We start from the raw sequence: 21,393 nt of genomic DNA, 5'->3' as shown, positions 1-21,393 counted from the left end.
GTGGTTTGCAGTCTCCGCCCGGCGGCCGCCTATCCCCACCCGCCTATCCCCACCCCCAGCCTCCAGCCTATGGCCGCGGGAAGTAGCGGCGCACAGACCGGGCGGGGAAGTGGGGAAAGCAAGCCCGAAGCCGGCCTTCCACGCCGGCTTCCCGAGCCAAAGCCGGAGCTGGGACGGCGATCCGCTTAAAAAAAATATAGACACCCCCCACCCAAAAAAAAAAGAAGCGCCCGAGAGCCGCAAGACGAATAACCGGCGGCGGCTGCGAAGCGACTGGAAAAAAAAAAAGACCGCGGCGGCGGCCGCTGCGACTCGCCCACCCCGCCTCCTCCTCCCTCTCTCTCTCTCTCTCTTCCCTCGCTTACAATTGGCAACGTCGTCCCGACCAATGAGCGCTCGAGCCGGCTCCGGGCAACGTTCCATTTTGGAATGTTGACACAGCGCGCCAGCCAATGGCGAAGGAGCGGGGAAGATTTTCACTTTTTTTTTTCTTTTCTTTCCTTTTTTTTTTTTTTTTTGTAGCAACCCGACAGCCGCCGCAGCCGCCGCCAGCTCCGAGGGGGCGGGACAGGTCGAGGCGGAGGGGGGGGGGCGTGGCCCGGCGGGGGAGCGCCGCTCGCTGGAGGGAAACTCTCGGCGGCGGCGGCGTGCGGGGCTTCACCCTGCACCGATCTTTGCCCCTCTCCGGGCCCCCGGGGGGGCAAGCCCGGCCCGCCCCGCCGCTAAGCGAGCCGGCCGTTCCCCCTGCAAGCATGGAAGCCCCCAAGCCGCGGCTTTTCAAACGCGCCGCTTCCCCGGCCGGCCGGATTTGTTCCCCGCCGCCGGGCTTGACGTCAGCGGGGCCCTGCTGCCCTGACAGCAGCCCCCCGGCCGCCGCCGCCGCCCCCGGATCCGTTGCAGCCGCCGCCGCCTTGTGCTGCGGGGTGGCGGCGGCGGCCGCTTGCAAGCCGCTCGCCTCCGCTTCGCCCGACCCTCCGGTAGCGCCGCCGGGCAACGCCGTTTACACGGTGCTGGTGGAGGAAGATCCCGCGTCGCTCCGGAGGAGGAGAGCCCGGCGCAGGAGCTGCGAGGACGGCACCGGACGGAGACCCGCCGTCGCTGCTGCTGCTGCCACCGCCGGCCGTGGCGGCGGCGGCGGCGGCGGCTGCTGTTGCGCCCGAAGCAAAGTCCACTTTTTGCAAAAGGTAGGAAAGATTCCCCGGCCCGTCTATCTGTCCGTCCGTCCGTCCGCCCGCCCGGCCTTGGCTGTCGGCGGGGCGGCCGGAGAAGGAGCGGGGTGGGTGTGTCCCCCCGGGCCGGGCCTGCGACGAGGCTTGGACAAGGCGCCGGAGTTGCGACTTGCAACGGGGAAGCCCGCCGGGTGTCCTCCCCCCACCTCTCCTTTCCTCCCTTCCCCCCCAACCAAGGGGTCTTGGGGGGGGTTAGGGAGGGGGAGAAGCACGTGGGAGGGAGATCGGGGAGAGGGCGAGGACCGGCCGGCTGAGGGGGGGGGAGGAGGAGGAGGAGGAAGGACGGGGTGGGGGGGCGGAGGAGCCTCTTTCTCCCGCTTTGCAAAGCCGGGCGAGAAGGGGGTCCCGTGGGGCATATTGCAGGAGATCCTTCCAACCCCTTGGAGGAAGGCGGACGGGGCGGAGTGAAAGGACTTGGGGGTTGAGGGTGGGGGGAGCTGCTGCAGCCCCGGGTCCACTCTTTGCAAGCAGCCCGGACGACTTCCCAAAGCCGGGATTCCGCCTTTGGATAATACCAGGGGTGGGTGGGGGGAACGTTTGGATTGCCTTGCGTTGCCCCCCGCCGGCTCCAGTCCCTTAACCCGGAGAGAAGCCAAAGCTCCCCCCATGGAGATTCCCCAAACTGAGACGGCTGGGAATCTTTCCCCTCCCCGCCTTGGGAGCTGGGAGAGCTGGGGCAGAGAGAGGACTGGCGCCCGCGGGCTCCTGCGTTGCCGATGGGGCTGCCGCTTATCCCGGGACCCTTGTCGGGGGCTTCGGCGGGGCGGGCGGGGAACCGGGCTGGGCGAAAAAAATGGCGCGGCGGCGGCGGCTTCTTCGGCTGCGAAGGAAAAGTTTGACCCGAAGGGAGGGGACTGATGAAAGGGGGCCGGGACTTGGCCAGCCGCCGCGGGGGCCGCCGCCTCTCGCTCCGCCCGGCTTTGGCGGGGCCTCGGAGCAGAGCTGAGCTGAGTTGAGCTGCGCTGCTCGGCCGGAGGCTCATCAATCACTCGCGCCGGGAAGCCGGGGTCGTCCGGCCCCCGAAGGTGGGTCCTCCTCCCGCCCGGGTGGAAAGCGCATCCGCCCCCTTCGCAGCTCGGGCGGGTCGCGTTTCGGGTGGATCCCGGGGAAGAGATCCAGTGGATCCAGTGGATCTCTTTCCCCGGGATCCAGTGGCATTGCGGGGCGATCGCGAGAGTGGGTGGGGGAGAGGAAGGAAGGAAGGAAGGAAGACAGACCCGTGTTGGGTCCGTTCTCACGTGTTGGCTTCCAAGCGGGGTTTGCTGGGACAAGGGTGCCAAGTTGATGCCCCCCTCTCCGCCCCCAGCAAAAGGAAGTGGGTGGCGGTGGCTTCTCTGTGCCAGCCGGTCGGGAAAATCCTGGTTTTTTTTCCAGCATAGACTAGACCAGGGATCTCCAGCCTTGGCAACTTGAAGCCTGGCGGACTTCAACTCCCAGCTTTGCTGGCTGGGGGATTCTGGGAGTTGAAGTCCACCAGGCTTCAAGTTACCGGGTTGGAGACCTCTGGACTAGACTCGAGCTTTGCTGGCTGGGGGATTCTGGGAGTTGAAGTCCGCCAGGCTTCAAGTTGCCGAGGTTGAAGACCCCTAGACTAGATTCGAGCTTTGCTGGCTGGGGGATTCTGGGAGTTGAAGTCTGCCAGGCTTAAAAGTTGCCAAGGTTGGAGACCCCTGGACTAGACTCGAGCTTTGCTGGCTGGGGGATTCTGGGAGTTGAAGTCTGCCAGGCTTAAAAGTTGACAAGGTTGGAGACCCCTGGACTAGACTCAAGTTTGCTGGCTGGGGGATTCTGGAAGTTGAAGTCCACCAGGCTTCAAGTTGCTGAGGTTGGAGACCCCTGGACTAGACTTGAGCGTTGCTGGCTGGGGGATTCTGGGAGTTGAAGTCCGCCAGGCTTCAAGTTGCCGAGGTTAGAGACCCCTGGACTAGACTCGAGCTTTGCTGGCTGGGGGATTCTGGGAGTTGAAGTCCGCCAGGCTTCAAGTTGCCGGGTTGGAGACCTCTGGACTAGACTCGAGCTTTGCTGGCTGGGGGATTCTGGGAGTTGAAGTCCGCCAGGCTTCAAGTTGCCGAGGTTGGAGACCCCTGGACTAGACTCGAGCTTTGCTGGCTGGGGGATTCTGGGAGTTGAAGTCCGCCAGGCTTCAAGTTGCCGAGGTTGGAGACCCCTGGACTAGACTCGAGCTTTGCTGGCTGGGGGATTCTGGGAGTTGAAGTCCGCCAGGCTTAAAAGTTGCCAAGGTTGGAGACCCCTGGACTAGACTCGAGCAAGGCTCATGAGGACTAGAAACCTGCTTCCGCGGGCCGGCGTTGCTGGTGCGGCAAGCGCTGCTGGTGAGAGAGGTGGTGCCTCTCCTGCTTCTGCGTAGCAAGCCTATAAATGCAACGAAAGGAAGTGATAAGAAAAATTCTGGATTGTGCTGAGATGGATAAATTAAGAAAGGAGCTAAAAGATAAAGAAGATACGGAATATTATATAATGTGGAACAAATGGTATAATTGGCTAGAGATGAGAAATGATCAATGATGAAAAAAAGGTGAAAAGCTCATAGACACACCTACAAAAAAATGGTAGTGCACGAAGGAAAAGGAATTGTCATAAGGATAAGTGGGATAGAATATATATAGAATAGAATAGAATAGAATAGAATAGAATAGAATAGAATTTTTATTGGCCAAGTGTGATTGGACACACAAGGAATTTGTCTTTGGTGCATATGCTCTCAGGAAGGAAAGAATAGCATAGCATGGCATGGCATGGCGTAGCGTAGCGTAGCGTAGAATAGAATAGAATAGAATAGAATAGAATAGAATAGAATAGAATAGAATAGAATTTTTATTGGCCAAGTGTGATTGGACACACAAGGAATTTGTCTTGGTGCAGATGCTCTCAGTGTACATAAAAGAAAAGATATATATAGAGAAACAAGGGATAATGGGACAAAAAAGATAAGTATAATGAAATGAAATGAGAGGTGGGTGGAGAAGAATGTAAATATTAGAAGAATACTGTTTGTTATGTCTTGTTGGTTTTCTGTTTTGTTAAAAAATAAAAAAATATTATCCCCCAAAAATGCAATTAAATAATCAAATTTGGGGCCTTTTAGAGCAGGGGTCTCCAACCTTGGCAACTTTAAGAGTTGTGGACTCCAACTCCCAGAGTTCCTCAGCCAGCTTTGCTTTGCTGGCTGAGGGACTCTGGGAGTTGAAGTCCACAAGTCTTAAAGGAACCAAGGTTGGAGACCCTGCTCAGAGCCTGGGGAGGCCGTAGAGGTCTTCTATCCAGGGGTCTCCAACCTTGGTCCCTTTAAGACTTGTGGACTTCAACTCCCAGAGTCCCTCAGCCAGCAAAGCTGGCTGAGGAATTCTGGGAGTTGGAGTTCACAAGTCTTAAAATTGCCAAGGTTGGAGACCCCTGTTTTAGAGGCAAATGATGGAAGCCTCTTTGAGACTTCAGTCCTTCTGATTCCCCTCCCCCAAAATCCAGGTAAAAAGACAAAGAAGGCTCAAACAAGCTTGAGGGGAGGGGGAAAGGGTTGGACTAGATGACTTACAAAGGTCCCTTCCAACTCTGCAATCTGTAAAGTGAAAAAAATCAAACCATTCCGATTTGATTGACAGTTTTTGATAATCCACTCCAAAAGAAAGGACGGCAAGCCAGGAAGGACAGGAATTGGGAAAAAGGGATGAGGAAATCTACCCGGTTCTCTCACACCAAATGGTTCAGGATGATGGTTTTGCAAGGGAGGGGAACATGGTTGTCCAGGTTAGTCGTGACTGTGGTTACTACGGTAACTGCAAAGGAGGAAGCTACACCTGTGGGATTTCTGCCATCCAGAAATGGTGACCGTTATCATCCCAGAGTTCAGGAGTGGATGACAGAAAGCGTGTCGCGACTTGAATACAAGACAGATGGATTTGTTTGGGTGGGGAGCAGGTGGGCTGTGCCTCTTGCAGGTGACCACTAGGCAAGGTCCAGCCTTAGCTTGGCCTGTTTCCCGGACATTATTCTTTTCCTGGGTTTGTATAATACCTTCGCTCCAAAGACAACCTGACCAACAATATCCAATACGCCTTCCTATTTTCCTCACAACAACAACCCTGTGAGGTGGGCTTGGCTGAGATGAGAGGGGAGAACTGACCGAAAGTCACCCAGATAGCTTTCATGCCCGAGGCGGGACTAGAACGCACAGTCTCCTGGTGATTGGCCCAAAGTCACCCAGATAGCTTTCGTGCCCGAGGCGGGACTAGAACTCACAGTCTCCTGGTGATTGGCCCAAAGTCACCCAGATAGCTTTCATGCCCGAGGCAGGACTAGAACTCGCAGTCTCCTGGTGACTGGCCCAAAGTCACCCAGATAGCTTTCATGCCCGAGGCAGGACTAGAACTCGCAGTCTCCTGGTGATTGGCCCAAAGTCACCCAGATAGCTTTCATGCCCGAGGCAGGACTAGAACTCGCAGTCTCCTGGTGATTGGCCCAAAGTCACCCAGATAGCTTTCATGCCCGAGGCAGGACTAGAACTCGCAGTCTCCTGGTGATTGGCCCAAAGTCACCCAGATAGCTTTCATGCCCGAGGCGGGACTAGAACTCGCAGTCTCCTGGTGACTGGCCCAAAGTCACCCAGATAGCTTTCATGCCCGAGGCGGGACTAGAACTCGCAGTCTCCTGGTGACTGGCCCAAAGTCACCCAGATAGCTTTCATGCCCGAGGCGGGACTAGAACTCGCAGTCTCCTGGTGACTGGCCCAAAGTCACCCAGATAGCTTTCATGCCCGAGGCGAGACTAGAACTCGCAGTCTCCTGGTGACTGGCCCAAAGTCACCCAGATAGCTTTCATGCCCGAGGCGGGACTAGAACTCACAGTCTCCTGGTGACTGGCCCAAAGTCACCCAGATAGCTTTCATGCCCGAGGCGGGACTAGAACTCACAGTCTCCTGGTGACTGGCCCAAAGTCACCCAGATAGCTTTCATGCCTGAGGCGGGACTAGAACTCACAGTCTCCTGGTGATTGGCCCAAAGTCAACCTGGTTAGCTTTCATGCCCGAGGCGGGACTAGAACTCGCAGTCTCCTGGTGACTGGCCCAAAGTCACCCAGATAGCTTTCATGCCCGAGGCGGGACTAGAACTCGCAGTCTCCTGGTGACTGGCCCAAAGTCACCCAGATAGCTTTCATGCCCGAGGCGGGACTAGAACTCGCAGTCTCCTGGTGATTGGCCCAAAGTCACCCAGATAGCTTTCATGCCCGAGACGGGACTAGAACTCACAGTCTCCTGGTGATTGGCCCAAAGTCACCCAGATAGCTTTCATGCCCGAGGCGGGACTAGAACGCACAGTCTCCTGGTGATTGGCCCAAAGTCACCCAGATAGCTTTCATGCCCGAGGCGGGACTAGAACTCACAGTCTCCTGATGATTGGCTCAAAGTTACCCAGCCGGTTTCCATGCTTAAAGCGGAACTAGAACTTATTTTCTCTTTTTTATCGGTCCAAAGTTACCCAGCCAGCTTTCGAGCCTAAGGCTGGACTCGAACTCGCTGCTTTCCAGTTTGAAACCTGGTGCCTTAACCACTGCACCAAACTGGCTCAACATGAAACAAATTGGATTAAAAAGAAAGTCTTTTCTACCCGTGGGATGAATGCAAATGCTGAGTTACCTCCCTATGTGGATTATGTATTTTGTGTGAATGTTGTGTTTTGCCTCTTTTGTGTTTGTTTGCCTCATTTATGCAAAATAAACTTGATTGATTCCCGTGTTTTTTTATAGCATCCAGAACCTGGAATTAAAATAGACATGAAATTACACCCTAATATTGTGCTTGTCTCTTTTTTTCCTTGTTCCTCCTTGTTCTCTTTAAGTTCTCCAATCAGTTTATTTATTTGCAATTATTTATTAAATTTATATATTTGTATCTATATTAGCTGTGAAAGGCTGAATGACAAAGACTGTTCCAGGGTTGCAAGACCCCTTCCTGACCATTCATCTATACCCAAGAATCCTTCAAAATGTACCCTAAAATTTGCAGTTGAAAGATAATAAAACACTTTAATTGGTGGGTGCTAATTGCATTAGCTCTGCTAGGTGGCAGCACATGGTCAAGCTTGGGAAGCTAAGCAGGGCCACCCCTGGTTAGTAATTGGAGGAGACATCTAGATGAGACATAACAGGGAATATTGGAAGTATAGAATCTTTGAGAAGACAAAAAACAGTTTTGGAGGAAGATTATGATAATTCCATATTGTGGCCAAAGCAACTCCATGGATATACAGGTGTTATTTATTTTATTATTTTTATTTATTAAATTTTTATCTCACCTTTATTACTTTATAAGTAACCCGCTGCCAAACATGAAGAATGCTCTCTTCTCCTCCTCCTCCTCCTCCTCCTCCTCCTCCTCCTCCTCCTCCTCCTCCTCCTCCTCCTCCTCCTCCTCCTTCTCTTCCTCCTCCTCCTCCTCCTCCTCCTCCTCCTCTTTTCCCCCACAGCAACAGTCCTGTGAGGTGGGTTCAGTTGAGAGAGATTGATTGGCCCAAAGTCAGCCAGCTGGCTTTCATGCCTAAGGCGGGACTAGAACTCACCGTCTCCTGGTGATTGGCCCAAAGTCACCCAGATAGTTTTCATGCCCGAGGCGGGACTAGAACTCACCGTCTCCTGGTGATTGGCCCAAAGTCACCCAGATAGCTTTCATGCCCAAGGCGGGACTAGAACTCACTGTCTCCTGGTGATTGGCCCAAAGTCGCCCAATTGGCTTTCATGCCTAAAGTGGAACTAGAACTTACCGTCTCCTGGTGATTGGCCCAAAGTCACCCAGATAGCTTTCATGCCTAAGGCGGGACTAGAACTCACCGTCTCCTGGTGATTGGCCCAAAGTCACCCAGATAGCTTTCATGCCCAAGGCGGAACTAGAACTCACCGTCTCCTGGTGATTGGCCCAAAGTCACCCAGATAGCTTTCATGCCCAAAGCAGGACTAGAACTCACCGTCTCCTGGTGATTGGCCCAAAGTCGCCCAATTGGCTTTAATGCCTAAGGCGGGACTAGAACTCACTGTCTCCTGGTGATTGGCCCAAAGTCTCCCAATCGGCTTTAATGCCTAAGGCAGAACTAGAACGCACCGTCTACTGGTTTCTAGGCCAGCACCATAACTTCTCCACCAAACTGGACATTTACAGTTACTCCTGGGCCTGTCTCCAAAAAGTAAAAAAAAAAAAACCAACTAACTAGAATTTGTACCTAGTTAGTCCTTGATGTAGAGTCCACTAAGGAAATTTCAAAGTGAGAAATCAACACATAATCCCGTAAGAGAGTGACAGGTTTTTGTACCGTAGCCAAGAAAATGAGCTCCCGTCTTGGAGCGAGCTTTAATATTTATAAATTATATCGGCATTCGTTGATGCATCTTCATTTCGGTTGAGCTTGGCTGTCCACGGGATTTAATTTTTGCCCTTGGCCTTGCTTATTCAGGGGGCGTGCAAAATTCCCGGCCATTTTTCCTATATGGTTGTAGGGAGACCAGAAAAAAAAAAGGACACCCCCCCCAATCCCTTATTCCAGTTCTTTGGCTTGTTGCGTGTCCGGGCAGGTTGCGCGAAAGATCTCACAATTCCTGCCCTGCGCAGCCATCTTCAGTGGGAGTTTGTCCAGCCTTCCTCGTTGCAAGCTGCCTGTTGTTTCTCAGCCTGATGTGGAGTGCAGATTCCCGTGCCGGAGCTGAGGAATTACATTCCATGTTCCAACATGCTTATCGCTAGCCTTCCCGGAGTCTGAATTTCAGTTGGCGCGGAGGGCGAGCATGCGCACTGCTCCTCTGTCTACACCTGCTGTGTTTATCTAAGATAGAGGCTGGGACTCTGCAGCCTTTAGGGGAAGAGGCTGAGGGTTGGCTGGATTTGCAGGACTACAAGCCCCATAACAGGGGTCTCCAACCTTGGCAACTTTGAGCCTGGTGGACGTCAACTCCCAGAATTCCCCAGCCAGCTTTGCTGGCTGGGGATTCTGGGAGTTGACGCCCACCAGGCTCAAAGCTGCCAAGGTTGAGACCCTGTTCTATAACATCCCTACACCTTGATCCCTTAGTCTTCAACCATGTCAGATCTTCTCCTTCCCTACATCTAATTCTGGGAGTTGAAGTCCACCAGGCTCAAAGTTGCCAAGGTTGGAGACCCCTGTTCTATAACATCCCTACACCTTGATCCCTTAGTCTTCAACCATGTCAGATCTCTCCTTCCCTACATCTAATTCTGGGAGTTGACGTCCACCAGGCTCAAAGTTGCCAAGGTTGGAGACCCCTGTTCTATAACATCCCTACACCTTGATCCCTTAGTCTTCAACCATGTCAGATCTTCTCTCCTTCCCTACATCTAATTCTGGGAGTTGACGTCCACCAGGCTCAAAGTTGCCAAGGTTGGAGACCCCTGTTCTATAACATCCCTACACCTTGATCCCTTAGTCTTCAACCATGTCAGATCTTCTCTCCTTCCCTACATCTAATTCTGGGAGTTGACGTCCACCAGGCTCAAAGTTGCCAAGGTTGGAGACCCCTGTTCTATAACATCCCTACACCTTGATCCCTTAGTCTTCAACCATGTCAGATCTTCTCTCCTTCCCTACATCTAATTCTGGGAGTTGACGTCCACCAGGCTCAAAGTTGCCAAGGTTGGAGACCCCTGTTCTATAACATCCCTACACCTTGATCCCTTAGTCTTCAACCATGTCAGATCTTCTCTCCTTCCCTACATCTAATTCTGGGAGTTGAAGTCCACCAGGCTCAAAGTTGCCAAGGTTGGAGACCCCTGTTCTATAACATCCCTACACCTTGATCCCTTAGTCTTCAACCATGTCAGATCTTCTCTCCTTCCCTACATCTAATTCTGGGAGTTGACGTCCACCAGGCTCAAAGTTGCCAAGGTTGGAGACCCCTGTTCTATAACATCCCTACACCTTGATCCCTTAGTCTTCAACCATGTCAGATCTTCTCTCCTTCCCTACATCTAATTCTGGGAGTTGACGTCCACCAGGCTCAAAGTTGCCAAGGTTGGAGACCCCTGTTCTATAACATCCCTACACCTTGATCCCTTAGTCTTCAACCATGTCAGATCTTCTCTCCTTCCCTACATCTAATTCTGGGAGTTGACGTCCACCAGGCTCAAAGTTGCCAAGGTTGGAGACCCCTGTTCTATAACATCCCTACACCTTGATCCCTTAGTCTTCAACCATGTCAGATCTTCTCTCCTTCCCTACATCTAATTCTGGGAGTTGACGTCCACCAGGCTCAAAGTTGCCAAGGTTGGAGACCCCTGTTCTATAACATCCCTACACCTTGATCCCTTAGTCTTCAACCATGTCAGATCTTCTCTCCTTCCCTACATCTAATTCTGGGAGTTGAAGTCCACCAGGCTCAAAGTTGCCAAGGTTGGAGACCCCTGTTCTATAACATCCCTACACCTTGATCCCTTAGTCTTCAACCATGTCAGATCTTCTCTCCTTCCCTACATCTAATTCTGGGAGTTGACGTCCACCAGGCTCAAAGTTGCTAAGGTTGGAGACCCCTGCCCCATAGTAAGTCCTCCCTCCCATGCATGCCAGCATTGTGCAACTCCACAATTTCCACGGCTGGAGTTTGGGGGAGCTGTTAAGAGCTCTCTAAAGGAACTCCATCTGGTGGGCCCAAGAAGAAGGGCCTTGTCTCTGGTGGCTCCCTCATCCCTGCGGAGAATAAGAAACAATAGCAGAATAATAAAGAGTTGGAAGGGATCTTGGAGGTCTTCTAGTCCAACCCACCGCTCAGACAGGAAACCGTTTCAGACAAATGATTTGAAGTCTTCTTCAAAACTTCCAGTGTTGGAGCATTCACAACTTCTGGTGGCAAGTCGTTCCACTGGTTAATTGTTCTAACAGTCAGGAAGTTTCTCCTTAGTTCTAGGTTGCTTCTCTCCTTGATGAGTTTCCCCCCCGTTGCTTCTTGTCCTGCCTTCAGGTGCTTTGGAGAATAGCTTGACTCCCTCTTCTTTGGGGCAGCCCCTGAGATATTGGACCACTGCTATCATGTCCCCCCCCTAGTCCTTCTTTTCATAAGACTAGACATATTCAATTCCAGCAACCGTTCTTCATATGTTTTAGCTTCCAGTCCCCTAATCATCTTTGTTGCTCTTCTCTGCACTCTTTCTAGAGTCTCAACATCTTTTTTACATCGTGGGGACCAAAACTGGATGCAGTATTCCAAGTGTGGCCTTACCAAGGCATTATAAAGTGGTATTAACCCTTCACGTGATCTTGATTCTTTCCCTCTGTTTATGCAGCCCAGAACTGTGTTGGCTTTTTTGGTAGCTGCAGCAAACGGCTGGCTCATATTTAAGTGATCGTCTACTACGACTGTCTACTGAGATTCTCAGTCGTCCATAGATGCTTTTTCAAGAGGCAACTGGATTTCTTGGTTTTTTTCTTTGAAGGCGTTTCGCTTCTCCTCCAAGAAGCTTCTTCCGCTCTGACCGGATGGTGGGGGAATGGAAGGATTGATATTCCTTGTAGACAGCTGGTCATTTGCATCCTTTTAGGGGGTCGTTGAGGCCACTTGGAGATCTGCAAGGAGTAGAAATCCTTCCATTCCTCACCATCCAGTCAGAGCTGAAGAAACTTCTTGGATGAGAAGCGAAACGTCTTCAAAGAAAAACCAGAAAGTCCAGATGCCTCCGGAAAAAGCACCTTTGTGGTGCTTGTGGTGAAATGTAAAATTTGTTACTACTGGCTTGGTGGTGGTGGTGGGGGGTGTAATTTGACTGGGTGGGCGTGGCCAACTTTTTTTTATTATATTTTTAAAAGCATTTTTTTCTACAACCTCTTCGGCCGAAGATAAATGCTTTTAAGAGGCTCTGAGGATCCCAGCTGAGTTGCCTGATTGTCAGAATTTTTTGTTTTCTTTTAAAAGCATTTTTTTTTGCCTTTAAAAGAAAAAAAAACCCCTCTGACGATCAGGCAACTCAGCTGAGACCGTCAGAGCCTTTTAAAAACAATTTTTTTACAACCTCTTCAGCCGAAGAAAAAATGCTTTTAAAAGTAAAAAAAAACAACCTCTGATGATTGCGCAGCTCAGCTGGGCATTGGGGGTGGGGGAGAGATTTTTATTACTGGTTCTCTGAACCACCCACCGCCATCGCTACCGGATCGGGAGCATTTCACCCCTGGTCCACTAGGACTGTAATAAGACCGGCATTCACCCTTCACTCTCTCAAAAGATCGCAAAGACTTCGGTTTGTCTAGCAAACCTATGGTTTGATTGTGGTCACCAGGTGGGGGTTTGTTGAGTTTTGTCTTGGGGTTTTTATTTTTGTGAGCCACTTGGAGTCACCATGGGTGTGTCGGGCGGTGGTATAAATGTTTTTAATAAATACATTTGTCTTTGTTCTAGTCCAAGGAAGAGAAAGACTAGGGCTGATGATATTATTATTATTATTATTATTATTATTATTATTATTATTATTATTATTATTATTATTATTAGAATTTATATCCCGCCCTTCTCCGAAGACTCAGGGCGGCTTACAATGTGTTAAGCAATGATAGCATCTTTCAATATTCGAGGGGCCCTCAGAGAGAAAGGGGTGGGGGGGCGTTATTCTGCAAAGCACCTGAGGTCAGGACGAGAAGTATCAGGTAGTTTTTGACTTGCGACCACAGTTGAGCCCAAAATTTGTTGGTACGGTAAGTGAGACAGTTATTAAGTGAATTTCGTCCTATTTTAGAACTAGAACTTAGAACTAAGGAGAAATTTCCTGACAGTTAGAACAATCAATAAATGGAACAACCTGCCTGCAGAAGTTGTGGATGCTCCAACACTGGAAATTTTTAAGAAAATGTTGGATAACCATTTGTCTGAGATGGTGTAGGGTTTCCTGCCTGGGCAGGGGGTTGGACTAGAAGACCTCCAAGGTCCCTTCCAACTCTGCTATTATGTTATGACCTTTCTTGCCAAAGTTGTTAAGTGAATCGCTGCGCTTGTTGCATTTAGTGGTACAGTTGCTAAGTGAATCTGGCTTTGCTGGTTAGAAGATTGCAAAATGTGGATCACCTGAGCCTAAGACACTGCAACCGTCATAAATACGAAGCAGTCGCCAAGTGTCCGAATTCTGATCACCTGACCATGGGGATTTGCATTGGCCATGCATCACTTTTTTTCAGGACCGCTGTAACTTCAAACGGTCACTAAATGGACTGTTGTAAGTAGAGAACTATGCGTAACAGATGGAAATTTGTCAAGGAGAGAAGTGACCTAGAACGAAGGAGAAATTTTCTGACAGTGAAAAAAAATTAACCAGTGGAACAGCTTGCCACCAGAAGCTGTGAAGGGCTCCATCAGTGGAGGTTTTCAAGAAAAGACTGGACAACCATCTCTCTGAAATGGTATAGGTGAACTATGGCGAACTATGGCACGCGTGCCGCAGGTGGCACGCGGAGCCATATCGGTGGGCACATGAGCTCAGCTCCGACGTGCATGTATGCACCGGCCAGCTGATTTTCAGGCCTTCTGGGCCCACCAGAAATCAGTAAACACGCTGTTTCCGGCCTCCGGAGGGCTTTCGGAGGGGTGGGGAAGGCCTGTTTTTTGCTCTCCTCGGGCTCCAGAGCCTTTCTGGGAGCCTGGGGAGGGCGAAAACGGCCTTCCCCACCCCTCCGGAAGCCCTCCGGAGGCCGGAAACGGCCCGTTTGCCAACTGGGGAGAGCAAAAAATGGGCCTCCTCCCCTCCGCGACCCCCATTTTTGGCACACAATAGCTTCTGGTGGCTCAACAGACTAAGTCTGTCTGTAATTAACACAGCTGCTTGCAATTACTGCAGGTTCAAGTCCCCCCAGGCCCAAGGTTGACTCAGCCTTCCATCCTTTATAAAGGTAGGTAAAATGAGGACCCAGATTGTTGGGGGCAATAAGTTGACTTTGTATATAATATACAAATGGATGAAGACTATTGCTTGACATAGTGTAAGCCGCCCTGAATCTTCGGAGAGGGGCGGGATATAAATGCAAATTAAAAAAAAAAAGTTTAGCCATCCCTGGTATAGGCTGTCCTGCTTGAGCGGGGAGGGGTGTGTGTGTGTGTGTGTGTTGGACTAGAAGACCTCTAAGGTCCCTTCCAACTCAGTTACTCTTACATTTCACGTTTATGGTATTTGTGCAGGGTGTGGATTGTTTTTGAGAGCCCAGCTGTGAATGTTGTTATGCAGTTGATGTGGTTTTATCTGTTTTAAGATTACACTTTGTTCTTTGGGTAGTCGCGAATTGTTTTAAACCGGCAGAGTCATGCAATTGAGATTGGGGGTGGGGGTGGGGGGTCTCCATCCCTGGAGGCCAAAAAAATAGAAATAAATACTGTTGGACCCGAAAGGAACGGTTACCCTAAATGTCTCCAACTCTTCCTTGCAGAGTTCCAATCATTGTAATGGCAAAGCGTTTCCAGCAGAGTTGGAGCCGGCGAATGGCCACCTGAGGCTCACCTCGAACCCAGTGGTGCTAAAACAGCCGGTGGAAGAAGCGACCACGGCTCTGCGACTCCTGGATGAGACCCCCCTGCACCATTCGGCCTACATCCCGGTGCCCCGACAGAGGTAGGAGGTGTGGGACCGACCACCATTCGTAGTGGCAGTTTTTCTCCTCTCCCCTCCTCTCCTTCCCTTCCTCCCTCCTTTCCTGATCAATCCCCTCTCCTCCCTTCCCTTCCCCACCCTTCCCTCTCTTCCTGATCAACCTTTTCTCCTTTCCCCTCCCTTCCTCTGTCCCTCCCTCCCTCTCTTCCCTTCTTCCTTCCTTCCTTCCTTCCTTCCTTCCTTCCTTCCTTCCTTCCTTCCTTCCTTCCTTCCTCCACCCCTGTCTTCCTTCCTGATGAACCTCTCCTCTCCTCCTTCCTTCCTTCCTCCTTCCTTCCTTCCTCCCTCTCTCCCTCCCTTCCTGATCGATCCCCTCTCCTCTCTTCCCTTCCCCACCCCTCCCTCCCTTCCTGATCAACCTTTTCTCCTTTCCCCTCCCTTCCTCTGTCCCTCCCTGTCTTCCTTCCTTCCTTCCTTCCTTCCTTCCTTCCTTCCTTCCTTCCTTCCTTCCTTCCTTCCTTCCTTCCTTCCTTCCTTCCTTCCTTCCTTCCTTCCTCCACCCCTGTCTTCCTTCCTGATGAACCTTCGCTCCTCTCCCTCCCCCCTTCCTTTCCTTCCTTCCTTCCTCCCTCTCTCCCTCCCTTCCTGATCGATCCCCTCTCCTCCCTTCCCTTCCCCACCCTCCTCCTTCCTGATCAACCTTTTCTCCTTTCCCCTCCCTTCCTCTGTCCCTCCCTGTCTTCCCTTCCTTCCTTCCTTCCTTCCTTCCTTCCTTCCTTCCTTCCTTCCTTCCTTCCTTCCTTCCTTCCTTCATCCCTGTCTTCCTTCCTGATGAACCTTCTCTACTCTCCCTCCCCCCTTCCTTTCCTTCCTCCTTCCTTCCTTCATTCCACCCTCCCTCCTTCCTCCCTGATCAACCTTTTCTCCTTTCCCCTCCCCTCCCTTCCTCTGTCCCTCCCTCCTTTCCCTTCCCTTCCTCTCTCCCTCCTTCTTCCTTCCTCCATCCCTCTTTTCCTTCCTGATCAACCTTCTCTCTTCTCCCCTCCCTTCTCTCTGCTTCCATTCTTTTCTTTTCTTTTCTTCATCTCATGCGCTTGCATTACTTTTGAAGAGAAAATTAGCACAGTGGTTGTCGGTGCTGGTTGGAAGCCTTAATGCTGGAGGTTTTTCTTTTGAGCTGTGCTTGTCAACTTCGGCTGCTTTAAAATGTGCGGATTTCAAATCCCAGAATTCCCCAGCCATCATGCAGTTGCCGTGTGAAAACATCAAAGGAACGATTAACCAGTGGAACAACCTGCCTCCAGAAGTTGTGGGAGGCTTTTGCTTCATCACCAGGCAGTCAAACAGGGTTTCCCTTCTGCTAGAAGACCTCCAGGGTCCCAATTCTGTTATTCTGTTATTTTGGAACCCCCTTCCTGTCTCCCCACCCCAGGTGAGTCTTTAAACACAGGTAGTCCATTTAGTAGGTACGTGGTGGCTCAATGGCTAACACGCTGAGCTTGTCGATCAAAAGGTTGGCAGTTCAGCGGTTTGAATCCCTAGTGCTGCCGTGTAACGGGGTGAGCTCCCGTTAGTTGTCCCGGCTTCTGCCAACCTAGCAGTTCGAAAGCAAGTAAAAAATCCAAGTAGGAAAATAGGGACCCCCTTTGGTGGGAAGGTAACAGCGTTCCGTGCGCCTTTGGCGTTGAGTCATGCCGGATGACCACGGAGACGTCTTTGGACAGCGCTGGCTCTTCGGCTTTGAAACAGAGATGAGCACCGCCCCCTAGAGTCGGGAACAATGAGCACATTTGTGCGAGGGGAACCTTTACCTTTACCTTTTTAGTCCATTTAGTGACCATTCAAAGTTATAATGACACTGCAGAAAAGTGACTTATAACCCTTTTCTGCACTTCTTGTTGGAAACTTAAGAGCAACTATGGAACATATTATCATTTCTGGTGGACCTGCTGAGTGGCGAAACAATTCTGGGCTAAAATCAGAAAGTGGTTAGAGGAAATAATACAGGAACCAATAAAAGGAAAGCCGGAACAATTTTTATTAGGGATCTCGACAGAAAATCATACAAACGATATGCAATACTTAATACTCCATATACTTACAGCAGCACGCATAGCTTACGCTCAAAAATTGGAAAAAAGAAAACCCACCAACAGAGGAAGAATTAATCCCAAAAATACTAGAATGTGCTGAGATGGACAAACTTACAAAAGAAATTAAGGAGAAAGAAGAAACAGATTACTATAAGATTTGGTGCAAATGGTACGAATGGTTAGAAAATAGGCAAGATAAGAAAAACTGAACAACAAAGTAAAATGTAGATGAAATAAAGAAGAATAGATGAATAAGAGTAAAATAAGATAGAATTAAAATACGTATAAATAATAGGTATGGACCGCCTTGAAATAGCTGATAAATAGTGATATGTATATGTTAATGTTGTATGTCTTGTCTTTTGTCTTTAATGTGTATAAAATAAAAAACTATTTAAAAAAACCAAAAACCATTTTCTGCACTTTTGATCTTTGCAAAAATCCCCATGGTCATGTGATCAGAATTCGGGTGCTTGGCCACTGGCCTGTACAATAGTGGCCAAAATTATGGAAATCTTTTGGGAAAAGTATATTTTCTAAAGCTAGCTAATAACACCACTTTTTTGTTGTTGTAGTACCATAAAATTATATATCAATGGAAAGATGATTTAATCAAGAATGTAATGCAATAACCTTTATGGAGGACTTGCTGTTAGAATAGCAGTTGCACTATAAAGAAGAAAAGTGAAACACGTAGAAAAAAATGAGATCCACAAAAATTATCATATCAGTGAATACTTAGTTGGGTAACCTTTAGCATGAATTATGGCCGTACGACGTCTTCCCATGGAGTGAACCAAGTCTTTGAGTTCTGCAGCTGTTATCATGTGAAACCAAGATTGAATGATGCCTTCTATTAAGTGGGTTTTATTGCTGGGTCGTTTCTAGCAAGTTTCTTTAGTTGGCTCCCTAGATTTTCAATTGGATGAAATCCAGCAGGTTCTGACAGGTTCTGGAGAACCGGTAGCGGAAATTTTGAGCAGTTCGGAGAACCGGCAAATACCACTTCTGGCTGGCCCCAGAGTGGGGAGGGAATGGAGATTTTGCAATATCCTTCCCCCCGGAGTGGGGAGGGAATGGAGATTTTGCAGTATCCTTCCCCCAGGAGTGGGGTGGGAATGGAGATTTTGCAATATCCTTCTCTCAGGAGTGGGGAGGGAATGGAGATTTTGCAATATCCTTCCCCCAGGAGTGGGGAGGGAATGGAGATTTTGCAGTATCCTTCCCCCAGGAGTGGGGAGGGAATGGAGATTTTGCAATATCCTTCCCCCAGGAGTGGGGAGGGAATGGAGATTTTGCAATATCCTTCCCCCAGGAGTGGGGAGGGAATGGAGATTTTGCAATATCCTTCCCCCAGGAGTGGGGTGGGAATGGAGATTTTGCAATATCCTTCCCCCAGGAGTGGGGAGGGAATGGAGATTTTGCAATATCCTTCCCCCAGGAGTGGGGTAGGAATGGAGATTTTGCAATATCCTTCCCCCAGGAGTCGGGTGGGAATGGAGATTTTGCAATATCCTTCCCCCAGGAGTGGGGTAGGAATGGAGATTTTGCAATATCTTTCCCCCAGGAGTGGGGAGAGAATGAGGATTTTGCAATATCCTTCCCCCAGGAATGGGGAGGGAATGGAGATTTTGCAGTATCCTTTCCCCAGGAGTGGGGAGGGAATGGAGATTTTGCAGTATCCTTCCCCCAGGAGTGGGGAGGGAATGGAGATTTTGCAATATCCTTCCCCCAGGAGTGGGGTGGGAATGGAGATTTTGCAATATCCTTCTCTCAGGAGTGGGGAGGGAATGGAGATTTTGCAATATCCTTCCCCCAGGAGTGAGGAGGGAATGGAGATTTTGCAGTATCCTTCCCCCAGGAGTGGGGTGGGAATGGAGATTTTGCAATATCCTTCTCTCAGGAGTGGGGAGGGAATGGAGATTTTGCAGTATACTTCCCCCAGGAGTGGGGAGGGAATGGAGATTTTGCAATATCCTTCCCCCAGAGTGGGGTGGGAATGGAGATTTTACAGTATCCTTCCCCCAGGAATGGGGAGGGAATGGAGATTTTGCAGTATCCTTTCCCCAGGAGTGGGGAGGGAATGGAGATTTTGCAGTATCCTTCCCCCAGGAGTGGGGAGGGAATGGAGATTTTGCAGTATCCTTCCCCCAGGAGTGGGGTGGGAATGGAGATTTTGCAATATCCTTCCCCCAGGAGTGGGAGGGAATGGAGATTTTGCACTATCCTTCCCCTGCCATGCCCACCAAGCCACGCCCACTAAGCCACACCATGCCCACCAAGCCACGCCCACAGAACTGGTAGTTTAAAAAAATGGATTTCACTACTGGGTTAAGGTCAGGGCTATTCCCAGGCCATTCCAGCAATGGAATATGATTCTCTTGAAACTCCCAAAAAAAAAACAAAAAAAACAAAGGCATCAAACCTCAAAAATGCACTTTTCCCAAAAGATTTCCACAATTTTGGGTACTACTGTATTTATGACGGTTGCCAGTTCCTGGGGTCGTGTGGTATCCCTTTTGCAAGTGGGGAAGCCGGGTTCACTTAACAACCGTGTTACTGGCATAACAGCGGCACAGGTTCACTTTGTGACTGTGGCAGGAAAGGTCGTAAAACGGGGCCGAGCCCAGTTAGCAACCGTCCGGCTTAGCAGCAGGAAGTTTGGGCTCGCTTGTGGTCGTAAAGGCGAGGACTGCCTGTATAATCCTTGGGTGGGCTTTGCTCCGCTAAGGTGCTCGAGCCTTTAACGGAAGGATCTGTCAGGCCGTTACTGCAGGCAGCGTATTTGATGGATTCACATGTTTAACAGGTGAAATACGACAATCCCGCGGTTGCAATTTGAACGTTGGCCTGGCTCTGCGTGGGGCATGAGATTAATGCTGCCGCTTGGCGGGTGCCCTAGAAATGGGAAGGCGTGAGATAGATATAGAGGAGGGGAGAAATGTAAAATTCGTTAGTACCGCTTCTGTGGGTGTGGCTTGGTGGGGAGGTCATGTGACTGGGTGGGCGTGGCCAACTTTTTTTTTTAAAAAACTTTTTAAGGAAACTTAAAAGTGTGCAGAAGGTTATTGTTTGTTTGTTTGTTTTGTTTGTTTTGTTTACATTTATATCCCGCCCTTCTCCGAAGACTCAGGGCGGCTTACAGTGTGTAAGGCAATAGTCTCATTCTATTTGTATATTTACAAAGTCAACTTATTGCCCCCCCAACAATCTGGGTGAAGTTGGAAAGCACAGATTTTTCTGCCGCAGAATTCCTGAAGCTGCTTTAACTAAGGGAGAGGTGGCAGCTGGTTACACGGGCGCCGACGGGCGGTGCATTTTTCTTCCTTTCTTAGGTAGTCCTTGAGTTATGGCCACAATTGTCCCCCAAATTTCCGTGGCTAAGTGAGACATTTGTTAAGGAAGGCAGAGCGGGATGGAGCCCATTAAATGGCTCGTATGATGTGTATGTCGCCGGGGTGTGTGTGTGTTGTTTTATGATATATGAGTCTCTCTTATTAGCTTTATTGTTGCAAGAAAACGAAGCTACCAACATTGTTTTCCAGCAAAGCCCAAACGCTGTTGCTGGTCTTTTAAGCCTTATGGGAGGGGCCAATCATCTCTTGGCCTTACTCCTGAGTCGTCCTCTTTGCTTGAGCTGCTCTTGCCTTCTGGCAGCTCTTCTCATGCGTGCATTAGGAACAGGCTCCTCCTGTTCCTCTGCCTCACTACTATCAGTCTCTGGAGGCTCTGGAGGCCGCACCTCACTCCCCGATGGCCCTGGCCTCACCTCAGCCTCATCGCTGTCTGACTCTGTTGCCAGCTACACAGGTTGCTGACGGACCACAACAATTAACATGACCCCGGGACGCTGTGACCGTCATAAATATGAGTCAGTTGCCAAGTTCCTAAATTTTGGTCACGTAACTGTGGGGATGCTGCAGCGGTCGTAAGTGTGAAAAATGGACCGTAGATCACTTTCTTTTTCCAGTGCCATTGTAACTTAGACAATGGGGACTACCTGTATAAGGTCCTCTGACTCCAGATGATTTTGGATTCTGGATGGCAATCAGTAAAACAAAACAAGAATACAGGTAGTCCTCTACTTACAACAGTCTGTTTAGTGACCGTTCAGAGTGACAACGGCACAGAAAAAAAGGGACTTACAACCGTTTTTCACGCCTAATACCGTTGCAGCGTCCCCATGGTCACGTGATCAGAATTGGAAGGCCTAGCCACTGGCTTGTACTTACGACCGTCGGAGTGTCTCAGTGATCCCCTTTTTGCGACCTTCTGACAAGCAAAGTCCATGGGGAAGCCAGATTTACTTTAACAACCGAGTTCTTAACTTAATAACTGCAGTGATCCACAAGAACCGTGTTCAGAGAGGTCGTAGAATGGGGCGCCACTCGCTTAACAACTCTCTCGCTTAGCGAGGGACATGATGGGCTCAAGCATGGTCGTAAGCCGAGGACCACCTATCAAAGCAATTAATTAATGCTTAATTTTAAAGCAGTGTTTCTCA

General features: G+C 50.0%; 1 protein-coding gene across 1 annotated transcript in view; it reads left to right on the top strand.

Annotated features, from left to right (window-relative positions):
- The first annotated feature begins 610 nt into the window (after window positions 1-610).
- The window catches only part of SLC2A4RG (SLC2A4 regulator), a 63,691-nt gene continuing 42,908 nt past the window's right edge, over window positions 611-21,393 (top strand). The window contains exons 1-2 of the mRNA XM_058175974.1: window positions 611-1,184; window positions 14,636-14,817. Coding sequence (XP_058031957.1) covers window positions 753-1,184; window positions 14,636-14,817 — 614 coding nt within the window. The 5' untranslated portion in view covers window positions 611-752. The remainder of the gene's footprint in view (window positions 1,185-14,635; window positions 14,818-21,393) is intronic.

Source organism: Ahaetulla prasina, chromosome 3, assembly GCF_028640845.1.
Source record: "Ahaetulla prasina isolate Xishuangbanna chromosome 3, ASM2864084v1, whole genome shotgun sequence".
Taxonomy (NCBI): Eukaryota; Metazoa; Chordata; class Lepidosauria; order Squamata; family Colubridae; genus Ahaetulla; species Ahaetulla prasina.
Note: the sequence above shows the minus strand (reverse complement) of the source record. Positions and strands in the feature narration are given on the sequence as shown.